Source organism: Ustilago hordei, assembly GCF_900519145.1.
Source record: "Ustilago hordei strain Uho2 genome assembly, contig: UHO2_contig_15, whole genome shotgun sequence".
Classification (NCBI taxonomy): Eukaryota; Fungi; Basidiomycota; class Ustilaginomycetes; order Ustilaginales; family Ustilaginaceae; genus Ustilago; species Ustilago hordei.
Window position 1 is genome coordinate 390123 of NW_024545281.1, and position 27454 is coordinate 417576.

Genomic DNA, 27454 nt, shown 5'->3' on the forward strand with positions numbered 1-27454 from the left:
AGTTTCAGTCAGCATAGCAGCAATCCATCAAAGGTTGCTCCTCATTGTAGTGTGTGTGTTGTATCACCACTACCTGACGTCCGAAGGTGCCCATAGCAGGTTAGCAGTCCGGATCAAGATAGAACCGAAGGCAGTAGTCCACTGCAGTCTGGGGATCACTTCAAGCATCAAGTCAACACACTGGACACTCGTGTTGACGCCACCAACCTTATCACCAACACCATCAACCTCATTATCATCAACATCACCAATCTTATCACCAACACCATCAACCTCATTATCATCGACATCACCAATCTCATCACCAACACCATCAACCTCATCATCATCAACACTCACACCAGACCTTGGTGTCATCATAACATTGATATTGATCATGCCGAGCTACCCCTGAACGGAGTGTCCACAGAGGTCAGCCGAAACCTACGATAGTATATACAACGAACGCCACCTGCTGTCACTGCACAATTTGATAGTCACCAAGTATCTCGACAGACCGACCTGGGTTTCAGGCGCGAGACCCCTGACATTAGAGTGGATCATTCAAGCAGCTCCTCACGATCACCATGACGGACCCAGACCTCAACAATAAGCTCGATAGACTACTCACTCTATTGGAAGCACAGCTAGAGCTTACCAGACAGGGTCATCGAGAGGAACGATTACAACGAGCTCAACTGAGCAGGGAGGAGACAATGGACCTCTCTCACTCAGAAGACCAAGCAGGAGGAGGAGATGAGTCTATGATAGGAGACCCACATACTCCTACTCCGGCTCCACGACCAAGATGATCAGTCTCATTCAACCTGGATGAGCAGGAGGACATCAACTACGAGAAGTATGCTTCACCTACTGGGCCAAGATATGTCAAGACTAAGCTGGACCCCTACAGCAGGACTAGGATGGACCCTTACCCCCTGGACCACGAGGAGGATACCAGCATCATGGCAGAGCTTAACCGGTCAAAGCCCATCGCCACCCCCTTTCCAAAGTTCAATCCCCAAGACATGGAGATCTTCATTCTAGAAGCCGAAGCATGGTTTAAGTTCAACCAGGTGTATGAGCAGTCTAGGATGATCAATCACATGGGTGCTCAACTGGAAGGGACAGCAAGAGAGTGGTGGACCTCCAAGCTCCGTATTGATAGAGCTAGAGAAGGAAGGTTGTTCAATGATTGGCACTACTTCACAGAGTGACTGTCAGAGCAGTTCAACCCACGCAATGCTAGGATGGAGGCATACAACAAGCTGTTGGCTCTCAGACTCACAAGTGATGCTCCTGGTGCCGCCACACGTCATGTAGAGCAGTTCAGAGACTTGGAAGGACAGGTCAACCTAGATGACAATGAGCTAGTGATTGATCTCTTCAGAGGTAGTCTCACTCGTAACATACAGGAGAAGTTCGAGAGGAATCCACCTGGGAAGAGATGGGAGTGGTATCGAGAGGTCAAGGAGATCGATCAACAGAGGATGCTACTACAGCAGTCCTCAGCTAGACACTCACTCCCAAATGCCACGTCACCTCCACTAAGAACTGGGTCTCGGCCAAATCAAAGTTCGATCCCCATCTGACAACCCACTCAACCTTATCCAGCTCGATCACCATCACAAGCAACTACACAAGCAACTATACAAAACCTAAACCGACCCCTTCCTCATCATCCCACCCAACCCTCGAAGCAAGGAAGCCCTGCTCCATCAGGTATCAACACCTGTCATGTATGCAAGGGTATCGGCCATTGGGCCAGAGACTGCCCCAGCAGGAGGGTAGACCCTCTTAGCTCTCAACCCATGGGACCAAAGGTTATGGTCACCACAGCAGACCCCTTTGAGGAGGCCACCGACTCAGGAGATGGCCACACAGGCAGTACTGAGACGGGTGACCCCGAGGCCATGGACCTTAGCTCATACCAGCAACCCATGGACCTCGACCATGAGGAGGAGGAGCATGATGATGATGACAATGAGGGAAACGTCAGTGGGGTGATGCACTGATGGCATGCATTGCTCTACAAACCTCCTCGCCATCACTCTGTATATATCAAGAGTGTCAAGTATGTTTCTCTACCAGTGGAGGCAAAGCAGTACTGGAGCTCTCTGGAATGGTTCAAGACCATCCTGCTTGGATACTAGCTGATACTGGTGCTGGTTTGTCCATAGTCTCAGATTCTTTCATTAGTAAGTACCAAATACCCACAAAACCCATAAAAACAAGATCGATCCATGGTGTCACCAGGCACCAACTCTCCATCAATAGTTCTGCGAGCATGCAGGTATCTATTGGTACACACAATCTGGGTGTGGTCGAAGCTTCAGTGGCCGACACTGTGGACTATGACCTCATCCTGGGGTTCACTGAGCTACAGAGGCTCAAACCCACCATACAATGGGATACGGGCTAGCTGGAGTTCAAGACTCAGGAGCAGGACCGACCCCCAAGGAGACCCCCTGAGGCAGCAAGAGCAGGGGACCTAACCATGAGGAGACCAACCCTTCATGGTAACGAGTTTGTCTCAGCAGAGCGCATACTACGAGCAGCTCTGGAAGATGGACCCATAGGGTTCATGCTGTTGGAGGAGCCACCATCATCACTCCCAGCCTTTGGTTTTGTACCTACAGGCGCAGACAAAGGAGTCGAGATGGAGGTGGAGGTAGATAAGGTGGTGACAGCTGCAGACATACCAAAGCCATACCAACACCTGTGAGATGTGTTTGATGAGGTGGAAGCAGACAAGCTGCCCCATCATACCGAGCATGATCTCCACCTCGAGTTGATAGAAGGAGGGAAGCCACCTCAAGGGCCCCTATACCTTAAGGGACCCAAGGAGATGTCTGAGTTAAGGAGGTACTTGGATGAGAACCTCGAGAAGGGGTTCATAAGACCATCGAAGAGCCTGGCATGATCACCAGTGCTCTTCGTACCAAAGAAGGATGGAGGTCTCAGACTCTGTGTGGACTACAGAGGTCTCAACGAGATCACTGTCAAGAACAGGGCACCATTGCCCCTCATCGAGGAGCAGCTGTTCTTACTCAGGAAGGCAAGGATCTATACCAAGCTAGACCTTAGAGCAGCATACAACCTCATCCGGATTGCTAAAGGAGATGAATGGAAGACAGCTTTTGGCACTCAGTTGGGACTCTATGAGTACCTAGTGATGCCCTTTGGCCTAGCCAATGCTCCGGCTCACTTCCAGTCATTCATCAATGACATCTTCCGAGACATCATTGGAGTATATGTAGTGGTATACTTAGATGACTTCCTGATCTTCAGTGACACTGAGGAGGTACATGTGAAGCATGTCACTGAGGTCCTCACTCGCTTAAGGAGCAACAGGCTCTTTGCTAAGCTGTCGAAGTGTGAGTTCCACACCAAGACAGTCGAGTTCCTGGGGTACATCATCAAGCCAACGGGCATAGAGATGGACCCAGAAAAGGTGCGCACTGTCAAGGAGTGGCCAATGCCGGAGTCAATCCATGACATCCAGAGGTTCCTGGGTTTTGCCAACTTCTATCGAAGGTTCATAGCCCACTTTGCTCACATAGCCAAGCCCTTGACAGCACTGGTAAAGCCTATAGAACGGTTCAAGAAGTTCGAGCTACCAGAGGAGGCCCAACAGGCCTTCCACAAGCTCATCCAGGCCTTCACATCAGCAGGAGTGCTTCAGCACTTCGACTACCACCTTCCAACAAGGTTGGAGACTGATGCAAGTGATTTTGCTATAGCAGGAGTACTCAAGCAGGAGCATGAAGGACGATGGCATCCAGTGGCTTTCTACTCTAGGAAGATGTCTTCTGCCGAGAAGAACTATGAGATCCATGACAAGGAGCTCCTAGCTGTGGTCGCCTGCCTCACTCAGTGGCGACACATGCTAGCTGGACTACCGAGCCAACTGGTCATCCTCACTGACCATGAAGCCCTCAAGTACTTCAAGTCACAGAGATGCATCACAGGTCGACAGGCTCGATGGGCAATACTACTAGCAGACTTCGACTTCATATTGCAGTATCGACCAGGAGACAAAGGTGGTGAACCCGATGCTCTCACCAGAAGGACAGACATGCAACCAGCTGGTGAAGAGCAGGATCACAATGTGAGGCAACTACTGCCCCCTCGAGTGTTCAAGGAGACAGCAGACCATGACTCGACCCTAGTGGCCCCTATGCTCTCGATGGAGTCCATAGCATCAAAAGGTCTCAGAGACCTGGTCAAGATCTTCCAGCCCTTAGACCAAGAGCTACAGGAGATACATAGGAAGAAGCCCTTCGAACTCAAGGACGACCTATGGTACAGTGGAGGAAGGTTGGTTATCCCCAAAGTGATCATGCCAGGGAGGACCAACAACTGACACTCAAGGAGTGCCAAAGAGGTAGATGGACAGTCTCTCTCTGTAGAGCATCTGCGATTCATGGTGATGACCCAATGCCATGATGGTATTACTGCTGGACACATAGGAAGAGATGCTACCATCAAGGCAGCTCAACGACATTACTGGTGGCCAAACATGACAGCTTGGATTGCAGACTATGTAGCAAGTTGTCCTGTATGTGCTAGGTACAAAGCTCCTCGTCACCGTCCATATGGTTTGCTACAGCCACTAGCAACACCAGACAGGCCCTGGGGCTCCATATCCCTCGACTTCATTGAAGGACTACCACCATCGAAGAAGTATGACTCCAAGACCTATGACTCTATCCTAGTCATCATTGACAGGTTAACCAAGTTTGCCATACTAGCTCCAACCCATAAGACAGTCACGGCCAAACAGACTGCAGTATTGCTATATGGACACATGGTTAGACTCTTTGGATATCCAGATCACATGGTCTCGGACCGAGGCAGGCAGTTCATATCAGGAGCATGGAAAGCATTTGCAGAGCAAATGGGTGTGAAGCACTCACTTAGTACAGCTTACCATCCTCAAACTGATGGTCAGACAGAGAGAGTCAATCAGGTCATAGAGCAATACCTCAGGATGTACTGCAACTATGAACAGGATGACTGGGCCAACCTGCTGGACACTGCAGCTTTTGTATACAACAACACGGTCCACAACAGCATTGGTGTCTCACCATTCTTTGCATGCTATGGATGGAACCCCAAAGCTCATCCTGACATCCCTCAACGACTAGGAGTCAATGATCCAGGTTGCTTCGAGTACCTCATGGATGGAAAGGAGCGTTGCAAGTACCTCCAGGAGCAGATCAGAGAGGCACAACGGAGATCAGTAGACCAGTATAACAGGAAGCACAAGGACATTGAGTTTAAGGTGGGTGATATGGTCTATATCAACCGTCGAAACTGGAAGACACGGAGACCCACACCCAAGTTAGATACCCGGTTTGCAGGACCCTACCCAGTTCAGGAACAGGTAGGACGCCAAGCTTATCGAATCACATTGCCAGCAAACCTTAGGGTGCATGATGTGTTCCATGTCTCCATGCTCGAGCCAGCAAGAACAAGTTCTCTTCCTCAACGTGCTGAACAGCCCACCATACCATCACTTCCAGATGAGGACCTCGACTTTGAAGTCAAAGCACTCATTGACAAGCATTCACACAATGGGACTACAGAGTACAAGGTGTTGTGGAGAGGGTACTCAGAAGAAGCTGCTTCATGGGAACCAGTAGAGAACCTCAACTGTCCCGACCTCATCCAGGAGTATGAGGTGTCGGAGGGGGGACGAGTGAGTAGACAAAGTAGAGAAAGGAGGAGAGAACAGGAGGAGTAGAAGTAGAGAAAGGAGGAGAGAACAGGAGGAGTAGAGAGAGGAAGAGGAAGGAGGATGTTGGCGATGTTGTCGAGGAGGAGGAGGAGTCAGCATGGACCAGACCAGAGCATGCCTCGACAGAGCTCGGCTCTTAAGAGGGGGGTAGTGTCATGGGCCTGGATGCTCAAGAAGCAGGAGGGTCACGGGTTCATATGGAAGGAGCACAGGTATTGAAGATCTAGTCGAGATCAGTAGAGAGCATGGTTGTAGTGCAGTCTCCATGGAGACCATGGACTCCTATGGACTCACATGCAAAGGAGGGCCAAGCACAGCCACAAGGAGGACCAAGCTCAAGGAGCAGGCACAGCCATGAGGAGGACCAAGCTCAAGGAGCAGGCACAGCCACGAAGAGGACCAAGCTCAAGGAGCATGCAGATGGTTACCACTCAGGGGCTCGAGAGACAAGAGCCAAAGGAACTGTCACTGATCAAAGGAGGAGGAGCAGTGTCGAAGGAGTCGACACCAGGTCATGAGGAGGAGGAGCAGTGTCGAAGGAGTCAACATCAGGTCATGAGGAGGAGGAGCAGTGTCGAAGGAATCAACACAGCTCAAGAGGCACAGGGGTGCCAAGCAGGAGAGGCCCCTGAGCAGTACTCGATGAAGAAGGTACTCTCTGGAGAGAGAGAGCAGGAGCAGCATCGCTGGCGATGCTGAGTAGAGGTATATAACCATGCTTTCTCATCATCAAAGGTCAAGTGGATCCTCATCCACTCTACACTCACCATAACTAGTTATCACTTCAGCATAAGTATATATTAGTTTCAGTCAGCATAGCAGCAATCCATCAAAGGTTGCTCCTCATTGTAGTGTGTGTGTTGTATCACCACTACCTGACGTCCGAAGGTGCCCATAGCAGGTTAGCGGTCTGGATCAAGATAGAACCGAAGGCAGTAGTCCACTGTGGTCCGGGGATCACTTCAAGCATCAAGTCAACACACTGGACACTCGTGTTGACGCCACCAACCTTATCACCAACACCATCAACCTCATTATCATCAACATCACCAATCTTATCACCAACACCATCAACCTCATTATCATCAACATCACCAATCTCATCACCAACACCATCAACCTCATCATCATCAACACTCACACCAGACCTTGGCGTCATCATAACATTGATATTGATTGTGCCGAGCTACCCCTGAACGGAGTGTCCACAGAGGTCAGCCGAAACCTACGATAGTATATACAACGAACACCACCTGCTGTCACTGCACAATTTGATAGTCACCGAGTATCTCGACAGACCGACCTGGGTTTCAGGCGCGAGACCCCTGACACAGTTGAAGCTATACCGTGCACCTCCTCGTTCGAGCCACGTTCTAGCTCTTTCGTACTAGTGTGTTGTAGATGTAATGCTTGAGATTTTATTGTGCACTATTGCTACAGGGTTGTGTATATATACCTTCATCCTGTTAATGAGATGGCTTGTTGTTCTCCTTCGAGTCATGCCCACTTTGTAGTATCTCGGCATTTTCCTTTCATATGCTTCTCCTGATTGGTCGCCACTCAACTTAGTATGCATGCAGGGGATCAGTCTGTCAGTTACTCACTTCTCTCGCATATTGGTTATCCCGGTGACTCTTCAACTCCCCCCCTCGCTGGCATGACCAAACCCATTGCTCAAGCTAGACATGTGGTCTCTCCTCCTTTCAATGGCTTTGTGAGAATGTCTGCCAAGTTGTTTGCCATTCTGACATGTTCGATCAGAATGTCTCCCTCCTGCACATGTTCCCTGATGAAGTAATAACACGTGTCGATGTGTTTAAGCTTCCAGTGTTTGGCTGGGTCCTTACTCACCTGTATGCATCCTTGGCTGTCAGTGCAGAGCATTGGTCTGACATTATCGATACCCAGGTCTCGCAGCAGGTATGAAAAGAACAGTGCCTCCCATGCTGCTTCCGATGCGGCAATAAACTCTGCTTCTATGGCTGACAGGGCCATGCATTTTTGCACATGAGATTGCCAACTCACCAGGCTCCCATATAGATATGTGATCACTCCTGATGTACTCCTCTGACCGTTCGTGGGGTCTGATGCCCAATTTGCATCAGTATATGTTGTTAATGTCTCCTTCTCCACATTTTCTCTCCCTCCTAGTTGGAGACAATATTCACTTGTTTGATTTAGGTACTTTAGAGTGTGGATCGCTGCACACCATGCTCCTTCGACCAGAGTCATCATGTGTCACACTAAAACTCCTACCATGAATGAGATATCTGGTTGCACTGTGTTGGATACCCATAATAGCTGTCCTACTAACTCCTGGTATTCTTTGCTTCATGATGATGAGCATCTCTCTCCTCCCGCACTTGCAGTTATGCTTTGCATTGGGATCCAGGATTTCTCAGTCTCCTTCTGTAACCATCTGCTTACCATTGATTTAATATATGCTGTTAGGTCAAGAGATATGCTCTTCTGGGTCCAGTCTCTCATGATTTTGATTCCAATAAACTCTTTGATCTTCCCATTATCTTCTGTTCCCCACTTATTCATGATCTCCTTCTTGGTGTGATCTACTTCTTTGCGACTTGGTGAAGCTATCATCATGTCATTGATGTATGCTGTGATGACTGTGATGTTGTCTCCAGTTCCTCTTGCATACAAGCAAGGTGTGCTTGGCATACAATGAAAACCCATCCTCCAAAGGTGTGAGTCCATCTTGGTGTTCCACTCTTGCCCTGACTGTTTTAAACCATATAATCCCTTTATTAGCTTGAGAACCTTTCCTGGTGGCATCTTTGTTCTGACTGGTGGCTTCAGGTACACGTCGTGCTGTAAGTTTGAATTGAGGTATGCTTGTTTGACGTCGATTGAATCTACCTCCCAATTGTCAGGGGTCTCGTGCCTGAAACCCAGGTCGGTCTGTCGAGATACTCGGTGACTATCAAACTGTGCGACAGCTATTGTCTTGGTATCAGTGACTATCAAGTTGCACAGTGACAGCAGGTGGTGTTCGTTGTATATACTGTCGTAGGTTTCGGCTGACCTCTGTGGACACTCCGTTCAGGGGTAGCTCGGCACGATCAATATCAATACTTCAGTTATGATGACACCAAGGTCTGGTGTGAGTGTTGATGATGATGAGGTTGATGATGTTGGTGATAAGGTTGGTGTTGATGATAATGAGGTTGATGGTGTTGGTGATAAGGTTGGTGGCATCAACACGAGTGTCCAGTGTGTTGACTTTGATGCTTGAAGTGATCCCCAGACTGCAGTGGACTACTGCCTTCGGTTCTATCTTGATCCGGACTGCTAACCTGCTATGGGTGCCTTCAGACATCAGGTAGTGGTGATACAACACACACACTACGATGAGGAGCAACCTTGATAGATTGCTGCTATGCTGACTGAAACTAATATATACTTATGCTGAAGTGATAACTAGTTATGGTGAGTAGAGTGGATGAGGATCCACTCGACCTATGATGATGAGAAAGCATGGTTATATACCTCTTCACAGCATCACCAGCGATGCTGCTCCTGCTCTCTCTCCAGAGAGTACCTTCTTCATCAAGTACTGCTCAGGGGCCTCTCCTGCTTGGCACCCCTGTGCCTCTTGAGTGGTGTCGACTCCTTCGACACTGCTCCTCCTCCTCATGACCTGGTGTCGACTCCTTCGACACTGCTCCTCCTCCTCATGACCTGCCTGCTAGTGTCCTATACACTGCTCCTTCTCCTTTGACTGGTGACAGTTCCTTTGACTCTTGTCTCTCGAGCCCCTGAGTGGTAACCATCTGAGCTTGGTCCTCTTCATGGCTGTGCCTGCTCCTTGAGCTTGGTCCTCCTTGTGGCTGTGCCTGGCCCTCCTCGCATATGGCTCAGTCCTCCTTTGCATGTGAGTCCATAGGAGTCCATGGTCTCCATGGAGACTGCACTACGGCCATGCTCTCTACTGGTATCGACTAGATCTTCAATACCTGTGCTCCTTCCATATGAACCAGTGGCCCTCCTGCTTCTTGAGCATCTAGGCCCATGACACCAATCTTGCATGGCTGCCACAGCCAACACTCCTCTGATTGATTGAATCGGCGCCACTGGCGCGAAGATTTCAGTATAGTCGACACCTTTTCTCTGAGTGAATCCCCTTGCAACGAGTCTTGCTTTAAACTTTGTGGGCACCAAGTTTGCATCCGTTTTCACTTTGAGTACCCATTTGGTGTTGACAGTGTTCATGCCGATTGGGAGATCTGTCACTTCCCACATGCCCATAGCTTCTAAACCCTCAAGCTCTTTTCGCATTGCCTCCTCCCACAGCCTTTTGTCTGGCCCTGCCATTGCCTCTCGGACGGTTGGGTTTAGGTTTCCTTTGCCTTTGTTGTCTGTGGCTGCGAGTCCGAAGGACTCACCATTTGTCCACCCTTCAAGGTCTTGGCCTTTGTTTGTGTTCATAGTCATTTCCATGTCCATGTACTCATTTTGTGGTTCCTGGTCCGTTTCATCAAATAGGTTCACTTCCGAATAACCCAAGTTTTCAGCATCTTCTTCGTTCATCATTGTTTGTGGCGATTGAACTTTTATTGGTTTCCACTCGGTCCAGTCCAACCAGTGTTTGGATTCCATGAACTTCACCGAGTTACTCCAGAATAAACTTGGTTGATAGTCTGGACTATAAAATAGCCAACCTTTCCATTCCAGGCTGTATCCTATGAATATAGCTGCCACTGCTCGTTGGTCCAAGTTCTTGTTGTTTTGCTTTGCCTTTGGGATGTTTACCCAAGCGAGACATCCAAAGACACAGAGAAGCTGCATGAGTCGTTCAGGTGATTTGTTGAACATCATCTCATATGGGAGCTCATTGTCAGCATTTGGAGTAAGGTTTATCTTGAATGCTGCTGCCCTGATTGCATACAGCCAAAAGATCTTTGGTAGTCCACGTTGTACCAGTAAAGTATGCATCTTCTCACTCAAGCTTCTGTTCATTCACTCCACCCTGCCATTTTGTTTGCTATTGTATCCCACTGTTGTTTGCCACTCTATTCCTTTGTCCTGTGACCATTCAAGAGCTTCATTGCTCCTCCACTCTGTTCCTTGGTCTGATTGGATTGCTTTTAGGCTCCTGTTGGTCTGTGTCTCAAGGAACAAGATGATTCTTCTGAGCTCTGTGAAAGCTTGGCTCTTTCACAATAATGGTTGTGCATAAACATATTTGCTATGATCGTCGATGAGCACCAATATGCAGGTGTGTTCGGTCACATGTGATGCATTGATGATCAGATCTATATGCACGAGGTCGAGGGGTGCAGTGGCTCTCTTGCCACTGCCTTGTTTCATTCTTGCAGCTGTACTTTTGGACTGTATACACTGCTCGCATGTCAGAGCTGTATCTGGATCTATATCCATTTGGGTGGTACTTCCCATCTTCTTTATAATAGACTTAGCCTTATCTCTTCCTGGATGTCCAAGGCACTCATGCCAAAGTTGTTGTATGGAGATGGTGGTCCTCTTTGTGGTTGGTTCAAACTCTTCATCAACATCATTGAGCGGCTGTGCTGATGTGGTCATTGCATTTTCCTTCCATGCCTCACTTCATAACTCTAGCAAGCCTTGCTCTCTGTTCTTTGAAACTTTGAATGAGATTCCATTTGCCATGTGTATCTGTCCACCAGCATGGTCCAAAGTCACTCGTGCTCCCTCATCCATTAATGAGTTGGTTGACAATAGATTCACATTGAGATTCTTAACATACAAGATGTTCTGGAGTAATGTTTCTCCATGTGTGGTTGATATGTAGAGATCTCCTATAGCGCTTGCATCCAGAACCTCCTTTCCAGCTGTGTAGATGCGTTTTCGGCAGGTTCTTGGGTTTATGAGTGTGCTATAGTCATTGGTCATGTGAAAGCTAGCTCCTGAATCCAGTATCCAATGGGTCATTTCTTCTGGGTTCTTCTTCCAACTTGGGGTGAGGGAGCACCAAGCATCCTATTTGGAGTTGGTGAGCAGCGAATCTTTGGGAATGGTGACAGTGGCATTGCATTTGCCTGCACCATGACCGACTCGCCTGCACACAAAACACCGGATTCTTCAGCGTCTGTATCCAGTCTTGGCAGTTTTGTTGTCATCATCATCATCAGTTTCGTGGGCTGATTCGCCCTGGTCACCATTGCCTGCTGTCCTAGCATGACCTTGCCAGGGATCGAGCTTCTGGGTGGGAATGCTCTCTAATGCCGATTGACATATGCTAAGTGCCATGGCCAGTGCTTCAAAGTTGAGTTGGTGGATGGTGGCAACTGTCTCCCTGAACATCGGGTGGCGAATTGTGCATTTCTGGAGAGCAGAGAAGAGAGTATCATCTGCAAATGGTCTTCCCAGGATGCTTCCTTCGGCCTGGATGGTCCTGATTTCCTGTATGAGTTTCCGAACGTCGGAATTGAACATCTTGATATCACCCAGCTGAGTGATCAGAGCAAGCCAGCGAGAGGTTCTGGTGGCGTCGTCACCTAACCTTGCTTCTATCTTGCTCCAGACTTGATGAAATGTGAGGTACTCTCTTATTATGTCCAAAAGAAGATAGTTTACATTGTATTCTCCCATGGTGTTGATGGTCCCTCATAGGGTGTTTGTTAATGTGTCATCGAATGAGCAACTCCATCTGGGATGGTTTGCATCAAATGTTCCTTCAAGGTGTTCCATAGCATATGGTACCAATCGGAGGAAAGACTTTACATGCGCATTCCAGCTATAGTAGTTCTGGGTGGTGAGCTTCAGCACCAGTTCGAGGAGTTTGCTTAACGTATGGAAGCTGTATCATTTGCCATCATTGTCATCATCTGATTCATCTTCGGGGTCATCGTTGATCTCATTGTCATCGTTTGCTGTTTGTGTCTGCTGGACAATTGTCACCTTGGTTCTTTTAGACCTCTTGGCAGCTTTGCTGGCCCCAGCTTGAGGGTCGGTGTTGTCTACCATGGTTTGCTTTGGTAGAGGTTTCAGACTCTTAATCAGTTGAAGCTATACTGTGCACCTCCTCATTCAAGCCACATTCTAGCTCTTTCGTACTAGTGTGTTGTAGATGTAATGCTTGAGATTTTATTGTGCACTATTGCTACAGGGTTGTGTATATATACCTTCGTCCTGTTAATGAGATGGCTTGTTGTTCTCCTTCGAGTCATGCCCACTTTGTAGTATCTCGGCATTTTCCTTTCATATGCTTCTCCTGATTGGTCGCCACTCAACTTAGTATGCATGCAGGGGATCGGTCTGTCGGTTACTCGCTTCTCTCGCATATTGGTTATCCCGGTGACTCTTCAACTCGAACACTTTCCCACGCCCTTTGAACTCATCTCTCACTATCATCACATCCAAGTTGGAGCTTAAGTTGGCGCAGCAAGCACAGTCACTCTTCAGTGTTCAAATCGATTGCAACACGCACCTCGACAGCTTAAACTGGCCAGTGCACTGAAGCTCTTCATCTTGATCACCCTTCTTCACTTGACGCTCTCTCACGCCACGTCCGTGGTGTTCCGACGAGATTGACCTCCAATGAAAAGGTTGGGAGTTACAATTTGAAACCACCTTGCCCGACTCTTGCAGTCTCGTCTCAACCATCATTTCAAGGATCCACAGCAACATCACTCCTCCATAGACTCTGATTGGCGGCATTATTGGGACCCGTGGTCTTATCTCGACTCGGCCCCCCGGCAAGCATCCGACATGTCATCCTACGCCGCGTTTCGGGCTGCGGAGCGCTCTTCCACTCTCAATGGTGGCTCCTCTTCATCCCATTCCCAACCCCACTCCCGCAACTCAACTCCATGTGGCAACGGGTACGGTAACGGCAGCAGTAGCAGCGGTAGCAGCAGTAGCAGCAGCACCAATAATGGCAACGGCAACAGCAATAGCAACGGCCGGAACGGCGACAAAGAGAAAGAGAAGGTCACTTTTGCCAGTCCAGAGATCAAAGCACTATCTCCTCTTCGATCCAACAAGGCTTACGAGTATATGTATCGCTCTGCCGACATCGGGCAAGAGCTTCAATGTCGCCTAGCTAGGAACCCTCCACGACTTTTCCCCGAATACGAAGCAACACGTCTCTACGACTACTGGATTGCCTGGGTTGAAGAATGGGAAATCGGTCACAAAGGTCTCGCTATTGTCAATCCTTACTCGACAATGGTCAGCGACGTTATTCCACCTTGGGACTTTGTCTGGACTGACGAGGATCTTCTCGACCCTTCGGTTCCACCTCTCGACCAGCTCAAGCCCGAACCGGAAGTCAACGGCTACAAGCTCACTGATGAGCTTGTCGCTAGAGGTGGATGTAACTGCGAGGATGACGAATGCGATCCGAAAACTTGCGCTTGTTTGAGACGAGCTGCAAACTGCTATCCTCATTTGGAGACGCCGTATCAGACGATGTTCAATCCTCCCAAGTCGCAGTCCGACACCAGTGGTCATGACGCAACTTCGTTCGAGCCCAATCCTGACTTTGTTTACGACTCTTTCGGTAGACTCAGCAGTACGGTAGCCGAAGGTACGCCTATTTTCGAGTGTAACGACCTCTGCCCCTGTGGAGAAACGTGTAGGAACCGCGTTGTGCAGAAGGGTAAGAAGGTCAACCTTGCATTCTGCAAGACCGAGACTAAGGGCTGGGGTATCAAGGCGTTGGAGCAGTTATCGCGTGGAACCTTTGTCGGTGTCTATGGAGGCGAATTGCTCAGCGATGCCGAAGCTGAACGACGAGCTGAGGTCTACGACAAGAAGCTCGGCACCACTTACCTTCAGACTGTCGATAGTCATATCATCAAGGTGCATTTGACCAAGAAGATCCTCGAGAGGGAGTTAGCGGAGAAGGATGAGCTCAAGTACTATCGCGGCAATCGGGACAATGAGCGTCGTATGGTCGAGCTCATCTCTGTTACGGCAGACAACATCGAGAAGTACGATGATTACTATAGGTACCTTGAGGATGGTGGTGATTCGAGGTTGTGGCAGTTGGAGTTACGTATTCGTAATGGAACAGCCACTGAGGAAGAAAAGGAAAAGATCTTGTCGCAGGGCTTGAAGGATGCAACACTGCGAGCGAATGAGCAAGCTCTGGCCAAAAGGGATAGACTTGTGGCAGAAGCACCAGGCCTTCTATTCCCCGAAGCCATTGATCCGAAGCAAGACTATGACGATGTAGTCTACAAATTCCTCAGCCTGTCCAAGGAGGAACAAGAACACGCTCGCAAAATGCACGACATTCGCTCTGACGAAGAAGACCAACACTTTGTCACGGTCGATTCTGCACTATGGGGGAACCATACTCGATTCTTCAACCACTCTTGCGATCCTAACATACTCCACGTACCCGTCTATATCAGTAATGCTTCCATCATGCGTCCGCTACTGGCATTTTTCACGCTCAGACCGGTAGCAGAGGGTGAGGAGCTTTGCTTCGCCTACAGTGGAAAGGCGAGCGAAGCTCCTTACTCAGCTCCGGAAAGTCCGGCAAAACGAACTGCAGGTCGACCCAAAAAGGCAACCACAATGCACACTCCCTCTACCAAGCCAGGTGCGGATACGAGAGCAGCGATTACTGCCACTCCTGCCAACAGTGCTGCGGCAACAGGGGCAAATATGGCGAATGCAAAGTTGGGGATCAAATGTGCTTGTGGTGCAAAGTATTGTACCGGGAGAGTGTTTGCTTAGCCTTAGCCTTTCAATCTCGCCCTTCGGACCATTTTGACCGCTGGCTTTTCGATACTTGCCGCTTTTTCTTATCAACCGCCTCTGCAAAGTGTATTACGAGCCCTCGCAACGCAATTAGCATCCTTATCGTTCATGTCCGTGCGAGCACCGTCGCTCGTCTATCTTTGTCACTGTAAGCGCTCCAACTGTCTTGGCGCATGAATTTACGGTTTGCTCTCTCAAATGAGCGCGATTCTAGACCATGCTGAAATGCTTTCGAGTGATGGTTTGGTGAGCATGTGATGCGTCGTGAGCACGATCTTTGACATTGGCGGTCTGCTGTGCTGTGAACAGGCGTGTTCGTTTTGTTGCAAGCTCCTAGCTCGTGTTGAAAGCTGATCAGGCTGTTTGATTTGTCAAAGGTCGAGTCTCAATGGTTTGTTCATTCAGCTCAGATGGTTCGCGACTCCTGTTTCGGAGCGGGGCCCAAAAATGAGCGGCAGACAACTTGAGCACGGTTCGAGAGACAGTCAAAGCCACGCTATGAGACAGGTTTGCTGTGCATGCGATTCGAGTTGAATGTTCCAAAGCGATGATGTTGCACTGGGAGTGGGTTGTTGAGCTTATTGCTGCTGGTGTGATTGGTGCTGCTGTTGTTGTTGTAAATGACCAATGACCCGACTCAGAACGCTGTTCAGGCGGGTAATGCTGACGATTTGAGTTCCTGACATCACCTTGCCATCCCCAGCTGTTCCACCAGATCCTGCTCCTGTTCCAGCGGCTTTTGTGGGACTCAGCAATCCAGTGGCAGAACTATTCTCTATTACCGCCGCTTGATGATGCGGACTACTTGCACTCCTCGCAGAGTTACTCCTTCCAATGCTCAAAGCACCGAAACCTGCACTTGGAGAAATAGCTCCTCCACCCCTACCACCCATCGTCGAGGAGGGAGGATACAAAGTTAAACTAGCCGATCCTTTTGTATGCCCTCCCCTGGCAACCCCCCCTCCCCCGCTCTCCGGTACCGTGCCGAGAGTAGAAGTGGAGGTGGAGGTGGGGATGAGAAGCTCACGTTCGTGTCTACCGACTCCTGAGGCTGCGTAGTAGTGGCGCGATGTCGAGGTTGTGCGATCTAGCATTGCTGTGTTGGTGGATGTTGGTGGGGGATGGCCTAACCCTAACCCTAAGCGAGAATCGACAGGGTTAGAATCGGATTGTGAGGAGGTACCAATTACCGTAGCTGCTCTGTTGCGCCATGTTGATGGAGGTGCCGGTAAGGGAGGGTGTGACGAGGGGGCGGGCGTGGGTTCAGGAGCAATGAGCGTTTCCCTCAGGATCTGGAGACTTGCACTCTCCACAGCTCTAACAGTCGAAACATCCACCGAGCTAAACGTGGAGGCGGACCGTTGTGCCTTCGCCTTAATACTAGCTCCCGCCTGATCCTTTATCAATTTAGTCCACTGAGTCACTTTTGCTCCATCTTCAAAACTCAACATGAACCTCTTCTCCCCCTTTCCTTCCCCACCTTTCCCTCCGCCTCCGGGCGGAATGCAAGTCAGGGTGAAAGAATGCTTCATAAACGCTCTCTCAACCACAACATTAAAACTCCTCGGTAAGGGACTATCCTCCCCTACCCCGCCCATCTCATCCCCACCCATGGGGGCAGTATCATCTACCTCACTCCCTCCATAAAACCTAGCATTTCTACCCGCTCTAACAAAAACAACCTGCTTGGGACCTAGGGATTTGGTCCGCATGGTAAAAGTCGCTTCTCTACTTGCCGAAAAAGTTAATATGGGGGGCTCAAAAGTTGTATCCTGCGCATACAACCTTATCGCTAGATCAGGATCAGGAGCGGGGATTACGAGTGTGACTGGTTCTGCTGGCTGTGCGTAAGTCAACCTTGTCGGTAACTTCCCCCCCTTGACTCGAATAGTGAATCTCGGTTCGTACCTATCGAGGGCTTGGATTAGGGGTTCAGCTTTAATCGAGAGATAGATCCGGCTAAGTGTACGATCCGACAACACTTCGGTTGGATCATGTTGTCGAAAAACGCTGACGAAATCTTGCTTGCTGAGGTCGGGACATGCTGCGCTGAACAGGCCGGGGGTGACAACGGTCACGGGGCGTGGGAAGTTAGGTGAGACAACAGAGGAAGGTACGGCTTCCGATCCTGTATGCAGTGCGTCGTTCAGCGCCATGATCGCAAAAACCAGATCTGAGGCTAGTTGCGAAGTGAAAGTCGGTTTGATAGACGCCTTATTGTGCTGGGTCCAACTATGTGCGAAGTGAACCAACAGCGCTTCGAATGCGTCCAAATCACTTGGAAAACGAAGGTCGAGAAGTAAAGACCGAAGAGCAGACTCTATACTAACCCCTATATGTCTATGTTGCGCTACGTAACTTTTCAATATCTCCCTCCTACTCGGATTTGTCAAGTAATTGGTCAAATCGCCCCTATCCAATTCCGGAGTCTGATACAACAATTGAGCTATGCTCGCTGGTGTGCTCTCCAATCCCGTTTTCGCTACCAGTGCTCTTACTGCCGAATCCGGATCCCGAGAGAAATGGGATACAAACCCCCAAAGCACCGGATTCTGAGCCCTACTTTTCCCACTAGCAGTTTTACTATTCGTCGTTACACTCAGTTTCACCCTATGCAACTCCAGAATGTTCTTCACCGCGAAGTTCCACCCCAGATCGGGAAGAATACTGGCTTGTTTCATCTTCCCCACCATTCTCCCCGCTTCGCTACCCGGTGCGTTGATCGGTTTTGCGATCACCAGCAAATCTGAGAATAAGAAGAGAAAGCGATCTTTGATAGTGGTACTAGAGATAACTTGAAAGACGGGATCGCTGGCAAGAAGTTTTCGCGGTGGGTCGATGATGTCGGTTGGCTGCAAACCAGGGATGGTGGTGATGGGATGGGAAGGATGGGTGGTGGAGAGGATGCGAGAGTAGCGTTGTAGCATGATTGCCGTGTTTGGGCCCAGAGTCGAGGTTATGGTGGAAGGTGTATGGTGTTCCGAGGAGGAGGTGGCATCGATGTCGGCAGTTCCATCCTGCAAATCGGTGCGAATACGAGCAGAGACGACAGAAGAGATAGATGCGTTTCGTTGCAGATCCACCATCTTGTCCGTTGCTGCAGAGGAGGAATTGCTGTCGAATAACCGATTTTCGAAAGTTCCATCATTTTCCCGCTGCACTTCATCTCGAGGTTTGTCGACCGTCACTACCGGTTGAGTTGGGCCAGTAGCCGAAGCCGTCGGTCCAGGAGTCGTCGGAGTCAAGATGGGAGCAGATATGAAAGTGGCTTCATTTGGAAGTTTTGGCGATCCTTCTCTTTTCGCTCGACGGGCCCAGAAGCTGCTGCTGCTTTCTTTATTGGCTGCGGCAGAAGGCGTTCTGCGTAAACTAGATGCTTTACGACGTAGCGAGGAGAATAATCGGATCTGTTTGCCGTTCGCACCACCCTCCTGCTCGTCCCTGTGCCCGAATGCTGAGGGTGGCGACTCAGACCCGCGCCGCTGCGCTGCTGACCCAGACGAAACAGGAGGAGCAGCAGAAACAGCCATAGGACTAAACCCGTCCTGACTCTGCAACGGGCTCGCCTGCGCAAGCGCTGGGAACGGATGCAACTTCTCATTCCCCACCAAAGCATTCAAGTCTGCAGAAGGTCGTTGCGAATGGTTTCTCGAAGAAGGTGCACCACCGCCGACACCCACATGCTCAGTAAACCTGCTTGCCAGGGTAGTGGTATTGCTTCGCTCCAAGTTCGTCGCTGGAGCTGCAGCACGCGTCGACCCATTCCCTGTCCCGGCAACAGTCTTGTTTCGAGCCAACTTGCCTAACTTATCAGCCATCCTATCGACTTTGCGCAAGTAGGCATCATCGACTTCACCATCAACGTCGCTAATCTCGTTGATCGAGACATTGCTGGTGTTGTTTGACAGCGACAAGCCATTGACACCGGTAATGGGCACTTTGAGGTTACCCTGCTGCTCCTCCTTGGATACGATCAAAGACGGCGACCGAGAATCAGCCAGATCAGCTCTGTACTCCGCAACAAAAATCGACTCTAGCATAGCCTGCACCCGCTCCGAAGGTTTAGCCCTGGAACTCGGCGCCGAGAGCAGTTCGAACTTTGAATCAGCTGCACCATTCCCCCCAGCCACAGCTCTAATTTGCTCATTCGCTGCATCCATAACTTCGTCCTCGGGCAATTCGAGCAAAGGAGACCTGATAACAGGGGCATTACTGACCCCCGCACCTTCTTCTGATGATCTGATCCGAGAATCAGCCTCGCTTCGAGACTCCAAACTCTCTCTAGTCAGCGGCGCAGTACCGCTGCTTGCCACTGACATAGGCCAATCGCCGCAAGTTTTACGCGATGCACCAGGTCCACTGCGCATGACAGGGCTTGGATCGGGCACTGGTGATTCGGTTGCAATAGCTTGTGCTGTCGACATGAGCGAGTTCGACAGGCGAAGCGGCAAATTGAAGCCGCCAGGACTGGAGGTCATCCAGGGTGTGCGACGTGCTTCGCCGAATTCGGTTTCTGTGCTGGGGGAGGGGTCGCAGGGAACAGCGGCGTTGCCTCGGAACAGACGCTGTGGTGGTGTGGTTGGTGATGCGACGTTGGTTTGTCCTTGTGTTGGGCTGCTGTTAGGATGGACGAGACCGAGACCTTGAATGGCTGTTGCGTCGGCAGCAGAGGTAGATCCATTGGCTTGTTCCGATGTCTGAAGGTGGGTGCCGCGAGTGTCGGCCTTCTCGTCTTCCTGCTCATCCGTCTCCTCGTCGTCGTCATCATCATCGTATCCACCAGCAGCAGGCGAGTAAAGCTTATAGAAAGCATCGTCCTCCAACGCCTCTTCGTCTGTCTGTGATGCGGGACTGGACAACATATCTTGCGCGTTTGGCTGGACACGTAGACGAGCCAGAGACTGACGTAACTTCGATACGCGCTTTCCAGGACTAGCTTTGGCTCGCCTCCCTGGCGACAGCCCAGCAGGGTCTTGTCTTTGCGCTGACTCCTCTGCCACTTTCAACTCTCCTTCTTCCACCTCCGATGGCGCTTGCTGCTGTGGTACAGAATCGAGCCCTAAGCCAACAAGTCCTGCACGACGCTTGCTTCTCGAATCGCCAAAGTCGAGGTTCAGACCGTCATTATGGGACGCATTCCCATCGTAAGAAGCAGACGCGTGCAGAGCAGCAGCATCCTCTCTATCATCCTTTGCTTTCCTCGCGAGCTGATATCCTTCCACATCGACCGAAGTAGATGGAAGTGAAGGCGAAGCCTCATACCCAAAGCTATCTTCGTTGTTGAGGATTGCCATTCTGCTTTCTCGATCGCGCTCGTAGACGTGACGTGCAGTGCCGGTACTCGGAGCATAGTTAGAAGCCAGCGACACCACCGAGGAAGACGCTTTGAAACCTGGCCAAGTTGCAGCGAGTTGGTCATCTTCCGTTGGTGCAGCGGTGTAGTGGTTCGAGTCGATGCCGGCAGCACTGGCCGGACTGAGCGCTTGTCGGAAAGCTGGAGCGGGCGTGGATGAGATGTTGGTAGCATCGAGGTGCGAGATGTGCGGTGGAGCTGGAGACGAAGGTGACCTGATAACAACACCGACGGGACTGATCGTCTCGTCTACAGCTGGAGAATCGGCGATGACTTTAGGTAGTCTTGGATGCTGCTGTTCGAGTCCAGTATGGCGACTTGAACCGTTGGCATTGTGACTAGGATCTGATGTTCCCGTTGCTGCATTGCCTCTGCCCCTAGTACTGAGCTTACGCATCATTTCTGTCCTTGCAATCTGTCGTTGTGACTGTTGCCGTGACAGGCTGGGACCAGCGTCCTCCTCTTCACCAGCCGCGATCTGCAACACACCTTCTTGACTCGTCTCCTTAACCTCGGCCACCGATATTTCAGAAGGATTCGTGGAAGTAGCCTTGAACATACTCTGCCTCTCCATCCTCCTCTGATGTATGCGCGAGAAGCGATTCGAAGCCGGACCTGGCACCGCCAGAAACACTGCCTGCACAAACTCAGCTTTGTTCTGAGCCTCAGCCATGGCAGTGAGACCATTGATCGTCCGACTTCTCCTCAACCCGGGTCTGTGCTTGATCGATTGCCGTTTCAGCCGTGTCTCGTGAGCAGATTCGTCGTCGGAAGCCATATCAGCCAGCCCGCTGTCCCTGCCAGACATGGGTGTTGGTGATGATGTAGCCGCTCCACGCCCTATGGGGGTGCCGTCGGGAGTATGATCGTAGAAGACATCTGTGCCGCTGTTGCCGAGAAGCTTTTCAAGTGCATAGGCTCTCGCAGCTTGACTGGCAGCGCTGGTGCTAGCGCTTCGTTGTAGACCTGCGGATTCGCGTTCGAGTAAGATGCGTGCTCGAAGCTGCTCGAGGGAGGGAAGGGGGGATCTGTTGAATGTTCGTTGATTCGATCTGTCCTGGAACATGGGTGGGCGAGACCATGATGGATCGCTGGGGTGGTTGGGTGAGGGTGCTGATAGCATTGCGCTCGGTGTTGGCGCAGATGAGGTAGAAGCCATAGCATTGTCGGTGATATATTGCGGAGAGAGATAGTTGGGTTGATTGGACGTTGAGGCGATCTGGTCGGAAGAAAGGCCATTGGAATGCATAGAGGTTTGGCTGGCCAAGGTGGGAATGCCGTGGTGAGAATTGCAGTCAGAGGATGGTTCTGCTCTTGTGAATGACATCGTTGGCTTCGGTCTCGATTCCGGCGCAGAGGGTTGGTCTGCGAGCGCCGTCGATGGAGGTGGACTTGGGTCTGTTGGGAAAGCTCCTGGAAGCGAGGGTGTATCTGCCCTTGCCTTGATCTCTCTTTGAGAAGCAGCGCGCTTCAGCATGGCGATCGCATTGGTGCGTGCTACTGAGCCTTGCCTGGTCAGGCGCGACGTGTTGTTGGTCATAGTGGATGACCCTACCGCTGACGATGGAGGCGTTTGTATCATGATGCGGTCGACAGCGATGGAAGGAGGAGGGCGATCGCTGGAAGGTGTGCAGCTGCCTAAGTGTGATGTTGCGGTCAGTTCCGCTGTGCGTTCAGAGCATCAACAGCATGATCCAAAGTTCGAAGCCGATAGAGGCCTAGGTGGTTGTCGAGATGGTGTTAGCTCCAAGAAGAAGGTGCTGAGTCGAAAATGCTTGGTAGATGCGGCAGGCTTGATCGGAAGATGCGACAGTGCTGAGTGAAGCTGATCAAGATGCTCGGAAGAGATCCGACGAGGAGATGCAGCTGAACAGTAGGGACGAATGCGGTGCTGATGCTGATCAAGAACGTCGGCTAGCTTCCGAATACTATGCTGTCTGAGTGTATGTTCTAGCGCCAAACTCTTGTGACAATCAAGTGAGGGGGGAAGACAGGGGGGAACAAGTGCAATGGAACAAAGACAAAAGGCTCCCTCGTGATGCTTCTGTGTGTGTGTGTGTGTGTGTGTGTTGCTTTGCGAAAGAGAGAGTCCATGCGCCTGCGCCTGTGTGTGTTTCTCAGGGCTGACACTTTTTCTTCCCTCTACGACTTGGCAGCCAGCCAACAGACAGCAGCCTTCCTTGAACGCGGCTGTGTAAAAAAAAATTTAAAAAAAAATAAGATAAAAATAAAAATAAAAATATTAATAATAATAATAAAAAGCCTTAAATTGTCGTTTCGGCCTTACTTGCCTCTTTCAGAAAGGCACAACGCAGCTTTCTGTGCCGGATTGCTGCAGCCAAGACAACCAAGACTCGGGAACGTTGACATCGATCCTGATCTTCACACGCTGAATCTGCTGTAAGCCTCTTTCCCGCCTGATTTGGGGACAATGTTCAGCCTGTGTTTCTGTCCGTCTGTTCAGTTCGGAATGATCCGAAGTGCTTTCTTAGTCAAAGCGATGCTCAGGAAAACCTGTCGAAATTGAGGGTTTGGACCCCGCAAACTTTTAAACGCCCTTTTTTACAACCCCAATTTTTGTTCGAAATTTCTTTCAGTATTCAGAAACGGTAACTTTCAACATCCTACAAATCCTGCACTAAGATTTTGCTTTCAGATAGGCTCTGCTCACTCGACATCATAGCCAAGTGCTAAAAGATCTAAAGAACAGACTTGCACAAGCAGAAGAGATTAGATAAATCGATCTATGCAGCGGCGAGAGCGCCCAGATCACGATTTTGCGATGGCGTTTCCAACCATCACCCGACTGTCACTGCAAAGCATTGTCATCACTCTACCACAAGTGATAATCGTGCCAACAACAGCAACAACCCGAGACAGTGGCGCAATTGGTCTTGGAGGTTTGGAGGAGAGAAGGAAAGGGGATCCGGCCTGAGAGCCACAAGGGTATATACGAGCACACGTCGGTATCAACGTTTTCGAAACTCAGAAGGGGGAGAGAGGAAAAAAGACGTGGTGATAGCCTCATGGACGGCGTTTAGCGGATGCGACCCTGCTCGAAAGCAGGGTTCACAGGCTGTGCTCGCTCCGAGATGTGAGCAGCACCGTCGATCGCAGGTGCGGGCTTGGCAAACGCCGAGTCCTCGACGTTCGAGCCAGCAAGCCCGTTGCCGTGCGGAACGGCAGTGGCGCCAGTACCAGCAGCGACGGAACCAGGAGGAGCGTGCGAACCATTGGCAGTCGAATAAGCACTGGAAGTTCCACCGGGCTGGCCGACACCGTGGGCAGCAGCGTTCGAGACGCTACCAGTACCGGCAGCACCAGCACCAGCACCAGCAGCACCAGCGCCAACACCAGCATGAGCACCGGGGTTGTTAGGCGAAGGGCCAAGGTTCTGGGTCTTGACCGAGGCGGTGTTGCGAGGGTCCTTCTGACCGGGCTGGCCGACACCGTGGGCAGCAGCGTTCGAGACGCTACCAGCACCGGCAGCACCAGCAGCACCAGCAGCAGCACCAGCGCCAACACCAGCACGAGCACCGGGGTTGTTAGGCGAAGGGCCAAGGTTCTGGGTCTTGACCGAGGCGGTGTTGCGAGGGTCCTTCTGACCGGGCTGGCCGACACCGTGGGCAGCAGCGTTCGAGACGCTACCAGCACCGGCAGCACCAGCAGCACCAGCAGCAGCACCAGCGCCAACACCAGCACGAGCACCGGGGTTGTTAGGCGAAGGGCCAAGGTTCTGGGTCTTGGCCGAGGCGGTGTTGCGAGGGTCCTTCTGACCGGGCTGCACAATGGTAAAGGCAGGCGAGTACCAGTCCTTGTTGGCGTGAGCGGGAGTAGCCTTGGCAGCAGACTCGCGCTCGTCAACCTTCTGGATCCAGCCATCGGGGTGACCGAGGTTGGGGAGGATCGAGTTACGCTTCGAGGTGGCAAGCTTAAAGGTACCGTCGCTGGTCTTCTTCTCGTCGTCGGTGTTCTTGGCGAAGGTCTCCTTGAAGGAGTCAGTGACGCTCTTGCCCTCGAGAGCCTTGTTGCGCTCGATGCGGTCACGGAGCTCAACGAGCTGACGGTCGAGGTCCTCGAGACCATCACGGATACCCTGCTCGGCAGCCTTGGAGATCTGTTTTTTAATGATACCGGTGGCGAGGGGCTTGATCACCTTGATGAGCGTGTCGTGCTTGCTGTCGCGGATGGCAAACTTGAGCTTGTCAACCTTGGCAACGACCTGCTTGACGGTGAAGATGTGGCGGCTCTTCTTGCCGCGAGGAGCATTCTCAGCCTCGAGGTGAACGGTGACAGTGAGACCCTTACCACCGAGGAAGATGTCGGCGGTACCGCGCTCCTTGAGCTTGGGGAAGCCAAGCTTCTTGTTGAAGAAGAAATGGACGTCGCGCATGTCGGTCTGGATTTGGTGCAAGGTGAGCTTGAACGAGTGCTGGTGGCGGTCGCCAAGCTTGTCAAACTGCGAGAGCTTAAAGTGGTTGCGAACGTCCATCTCGGTCTGCGAGGGCAAGATGTTGAGCAAGTCGATGGCGAGGTTCTCGATGACCAAGTCGACCTGCTTGTCGGTGTACTCGATACGGGGCAAAGGAACGAGACCGACGTGGCTGAGTAATTCGGGGAGGATGGGATCACGAATGTCGCTCCAGAGGTGAGGCTTGAAGGTAAGACCACCTTCCGAGTTGAGGAAGAGGTCCTTGACAATCTGCTGGATGTTGTCACCGAGCTTCTTGTTGAGAGGGTCGGTGCCCATCGACTTGGCAAAGTGGGTGATCTCCTGGAAGAGAGCATCCTTGTGGGGAACGTACTTGCCCTGAGGACGGCCATCAGCAGCAACGAAGAACTTCTTGCCGGACTCGGTGATCTGACGAGCCTCAGTGTTGGCTTCATCCTTCATGATGAAACCAGGCTCTTGGAGACACTTGCGGATGTAGGTGTTGAGACGCTGGAACCACTGCCTGAGCTCGGGGTCGTTCTGGGCATCAGTGTAGAGCTGGTCAACAGCGTCAATGATGGGCTGGGTGGGAGCACCGTTGGCGAAGCGCTCAATGAGCCGACGGAACGATGTCTCGGCGGTGGCGACGTTGCCGTCCGAGCGAACGTTTTTAGCAGCCTGGGTAGACTGGGTAGCGACGTGCGAGGCGTGGCCCTTGTACTGCTCGAAAAAGGTGAGGAAGTAGTCCATGGCGTCTTGGTAGTCCCTGTGACGCTGGCACTCGACAACGACTTTCTTGAGACGGTAGTAGAACTGGTCACGACGCTCCTGAGGGAATTTGTCCTTGAGGTAGCCCTGAGCCTTGTCCTTGTGCTCCTTGGCGAGATCCTTGTGCTTCTGGGGGATCTTGTCAGCGAAGAGCTGAGCCTTGTTCTTGGCCTGCTCAGCAACGGCAGCCTGGTTCTCCTCTTTGCTAGCGTTAGGTTCAACAGAGTTCTGGAGGTCCCGGGCGTGAGAAGAACCCTGGGCCTTGGCCTGCTCAGCCTTCTCCTGAGCATGAGCCTTGGTCTCCTCCTTCTTCTTGAAAAGGTCGGGGATGTCGTCGTGGAACTCGTTATCAGGAGTGGGCTGGTCGACCCTCTGAAGCTTTCCGTCCTCAGGGCGAGCGACCTCGGCGGCCTTAGCAGCACCGTCGGCAAACATGTCGCGTCCGATGTAACCAAGGTCCTGGATGATTTTGCGGAGCTCACCGTTGCGGAGGAAGAGGGTGAGAAGGGTGCGGAAAGCCTCACCAGCAGTCTCACCATCCTTCTTGACGTCGGCGGCGGCGATGGGAGCGTTGACATTGAGGTTGGCGGCCACGTTGGTCTTGCGAGTGGCGTAGAGGAAGTTTTGGAACTCCTCGCCGCCGTTCTTGTTCAAAACGACCTGACGGGCAGTCTCGATGAGCTCGCGAATGTCCTGGATGAGCTTCTTGCCGTCGGGCGAGAGCCTGTCGGTGTCGACAGGGCTGTTGGCGAGGGTGTACTTAAGAGTGTCGTCAATCTGCTGGTTGTCAGGGAATCGACCCTCACGGAAAGCCTGGATGATACCGAAGAAGCGCATCTGACGGTCAACGTCGGCAGCCTTCTGATTGGGATCAACAGCGTGAACGACGGCGTTCTTGCCTGGGTTTTCAGAAACCTGGCTGACGGCTTTAGGAACAGTCGACATGGTTGCGAATGTACCGAGGTGGTGGAGGTGGGAAGAAGATGAGTTTGCGTGGTTGGAAAGATGCAAGCAGAATCGGATCAACAGACAATCGATCAGAGATTATGCTAGATTCTGTGTGAGTATGTTGAGTTGGAATATCGCAGTGAACCAAGACAGGTGTGCGATAGATTTGGTGGTAGGAGTAGTAGTGTGGTAGTTGAGACAGATAGTGGTAGGGTATCTGCGAAAGTGGTATCAATGAAAACTGGTATGAGTGGTAGTTGAGGAGGAGGAGAGCTCGACTGTGAAGGATAGGGTTGAGATCTATATACTGTCTGAGCCAAATGAGGCAAACGGAGAGGCTGACAAAAAGGTTCAGTCAGCTTGCCTGTCGGACGGAAATGGAATCAATCACTCTGCAGGCACTGGGCGAGCGGCAGGAAGAAGAAGTAGATTTGAGCGGATGGCAACAGAGACAGGACTGGACTTTAGGGCACATGGCCGGTGTGTGGACTGTGTCGCTGCACTGTTGCATCATCAGCAGCCA

The 27454-nt window shown here is 51.2% G+C and overlaps 4 protein-coding genes across 4 annotated transcripts; 2 read left to right on the forward strand and 2 right to left on the reverse strand.

Annotated features, from left to right (window-relative positions):
* Nucleotides 1-2476: 2476 nt before the first annotated feature.
* Nucleotides 2477-5728, forward strand: UHO2_05799 (uncharacterized protein; the record flags this gene model as incomplete). The annotated part of the gene is made up of 4 exons (XM_041558698.1): nt 2477-2650; nt 2720-2871; nt 2962-4299; nt 4357-5728. 4 exons carry the CDS (start codon nt 2477-2479, stop codon nt 5726-5728), a joined length of 3036 nt encoding a protein of 1011 aa, XP_041414632.1.
* Nucleotides 5729-13426: 7698 nt separating this feature from the next.
* UHO2_05800 (uncharacterized protein) lies at nt 13427-15406 on the forward strand (the record flags this gene model as incomplete). Its single annotated transcript, XM_041558699.1, has 1 exon — nt 13427-15406. The coding sequence occupies one exon, from the start codon at nt 13427-13429 to the stop codon at nt 15404-15406; it is 1980 nt and encodes a 659-aa protein (XP_041414633.1).
* A 602-nt stretch (nt 15407-16008) lies between these two features.
* Nucleotides 16009-22323, reverse strand: UHO2_05801 (uncharacterized protein; the record flags this gene model as incomplete). Its single annotated transcript, XM_041558700.1, has 1 exon — nt 16009-22323. One exon carries the CDS (start codon nt 22321-22323, stop codon nt 16009-16011), a length of 6315 nt encoding a protein of 2104 aa, XP_041414634.1.
* Nucleotides 22324-23820: 1497 nt separating this feature from the next.
* On the reverse strand, nt 23821-26928 carry UHO2_05802 (uncharacterized protein; the record flags this gene model as incomplete). Its single annotated transcript, XM_041558701.1, has 1 exon — nt 23821-26928. One exon carries the CDS (start codon nt 26926-26928, stop codon nt 23821-23823), a length of 3108 nt encoding a protein of 1035 aa, XP_041414635.1.
* Between the last annotated feature and the right edge of the window lie 526 nt (nt 26929-27454).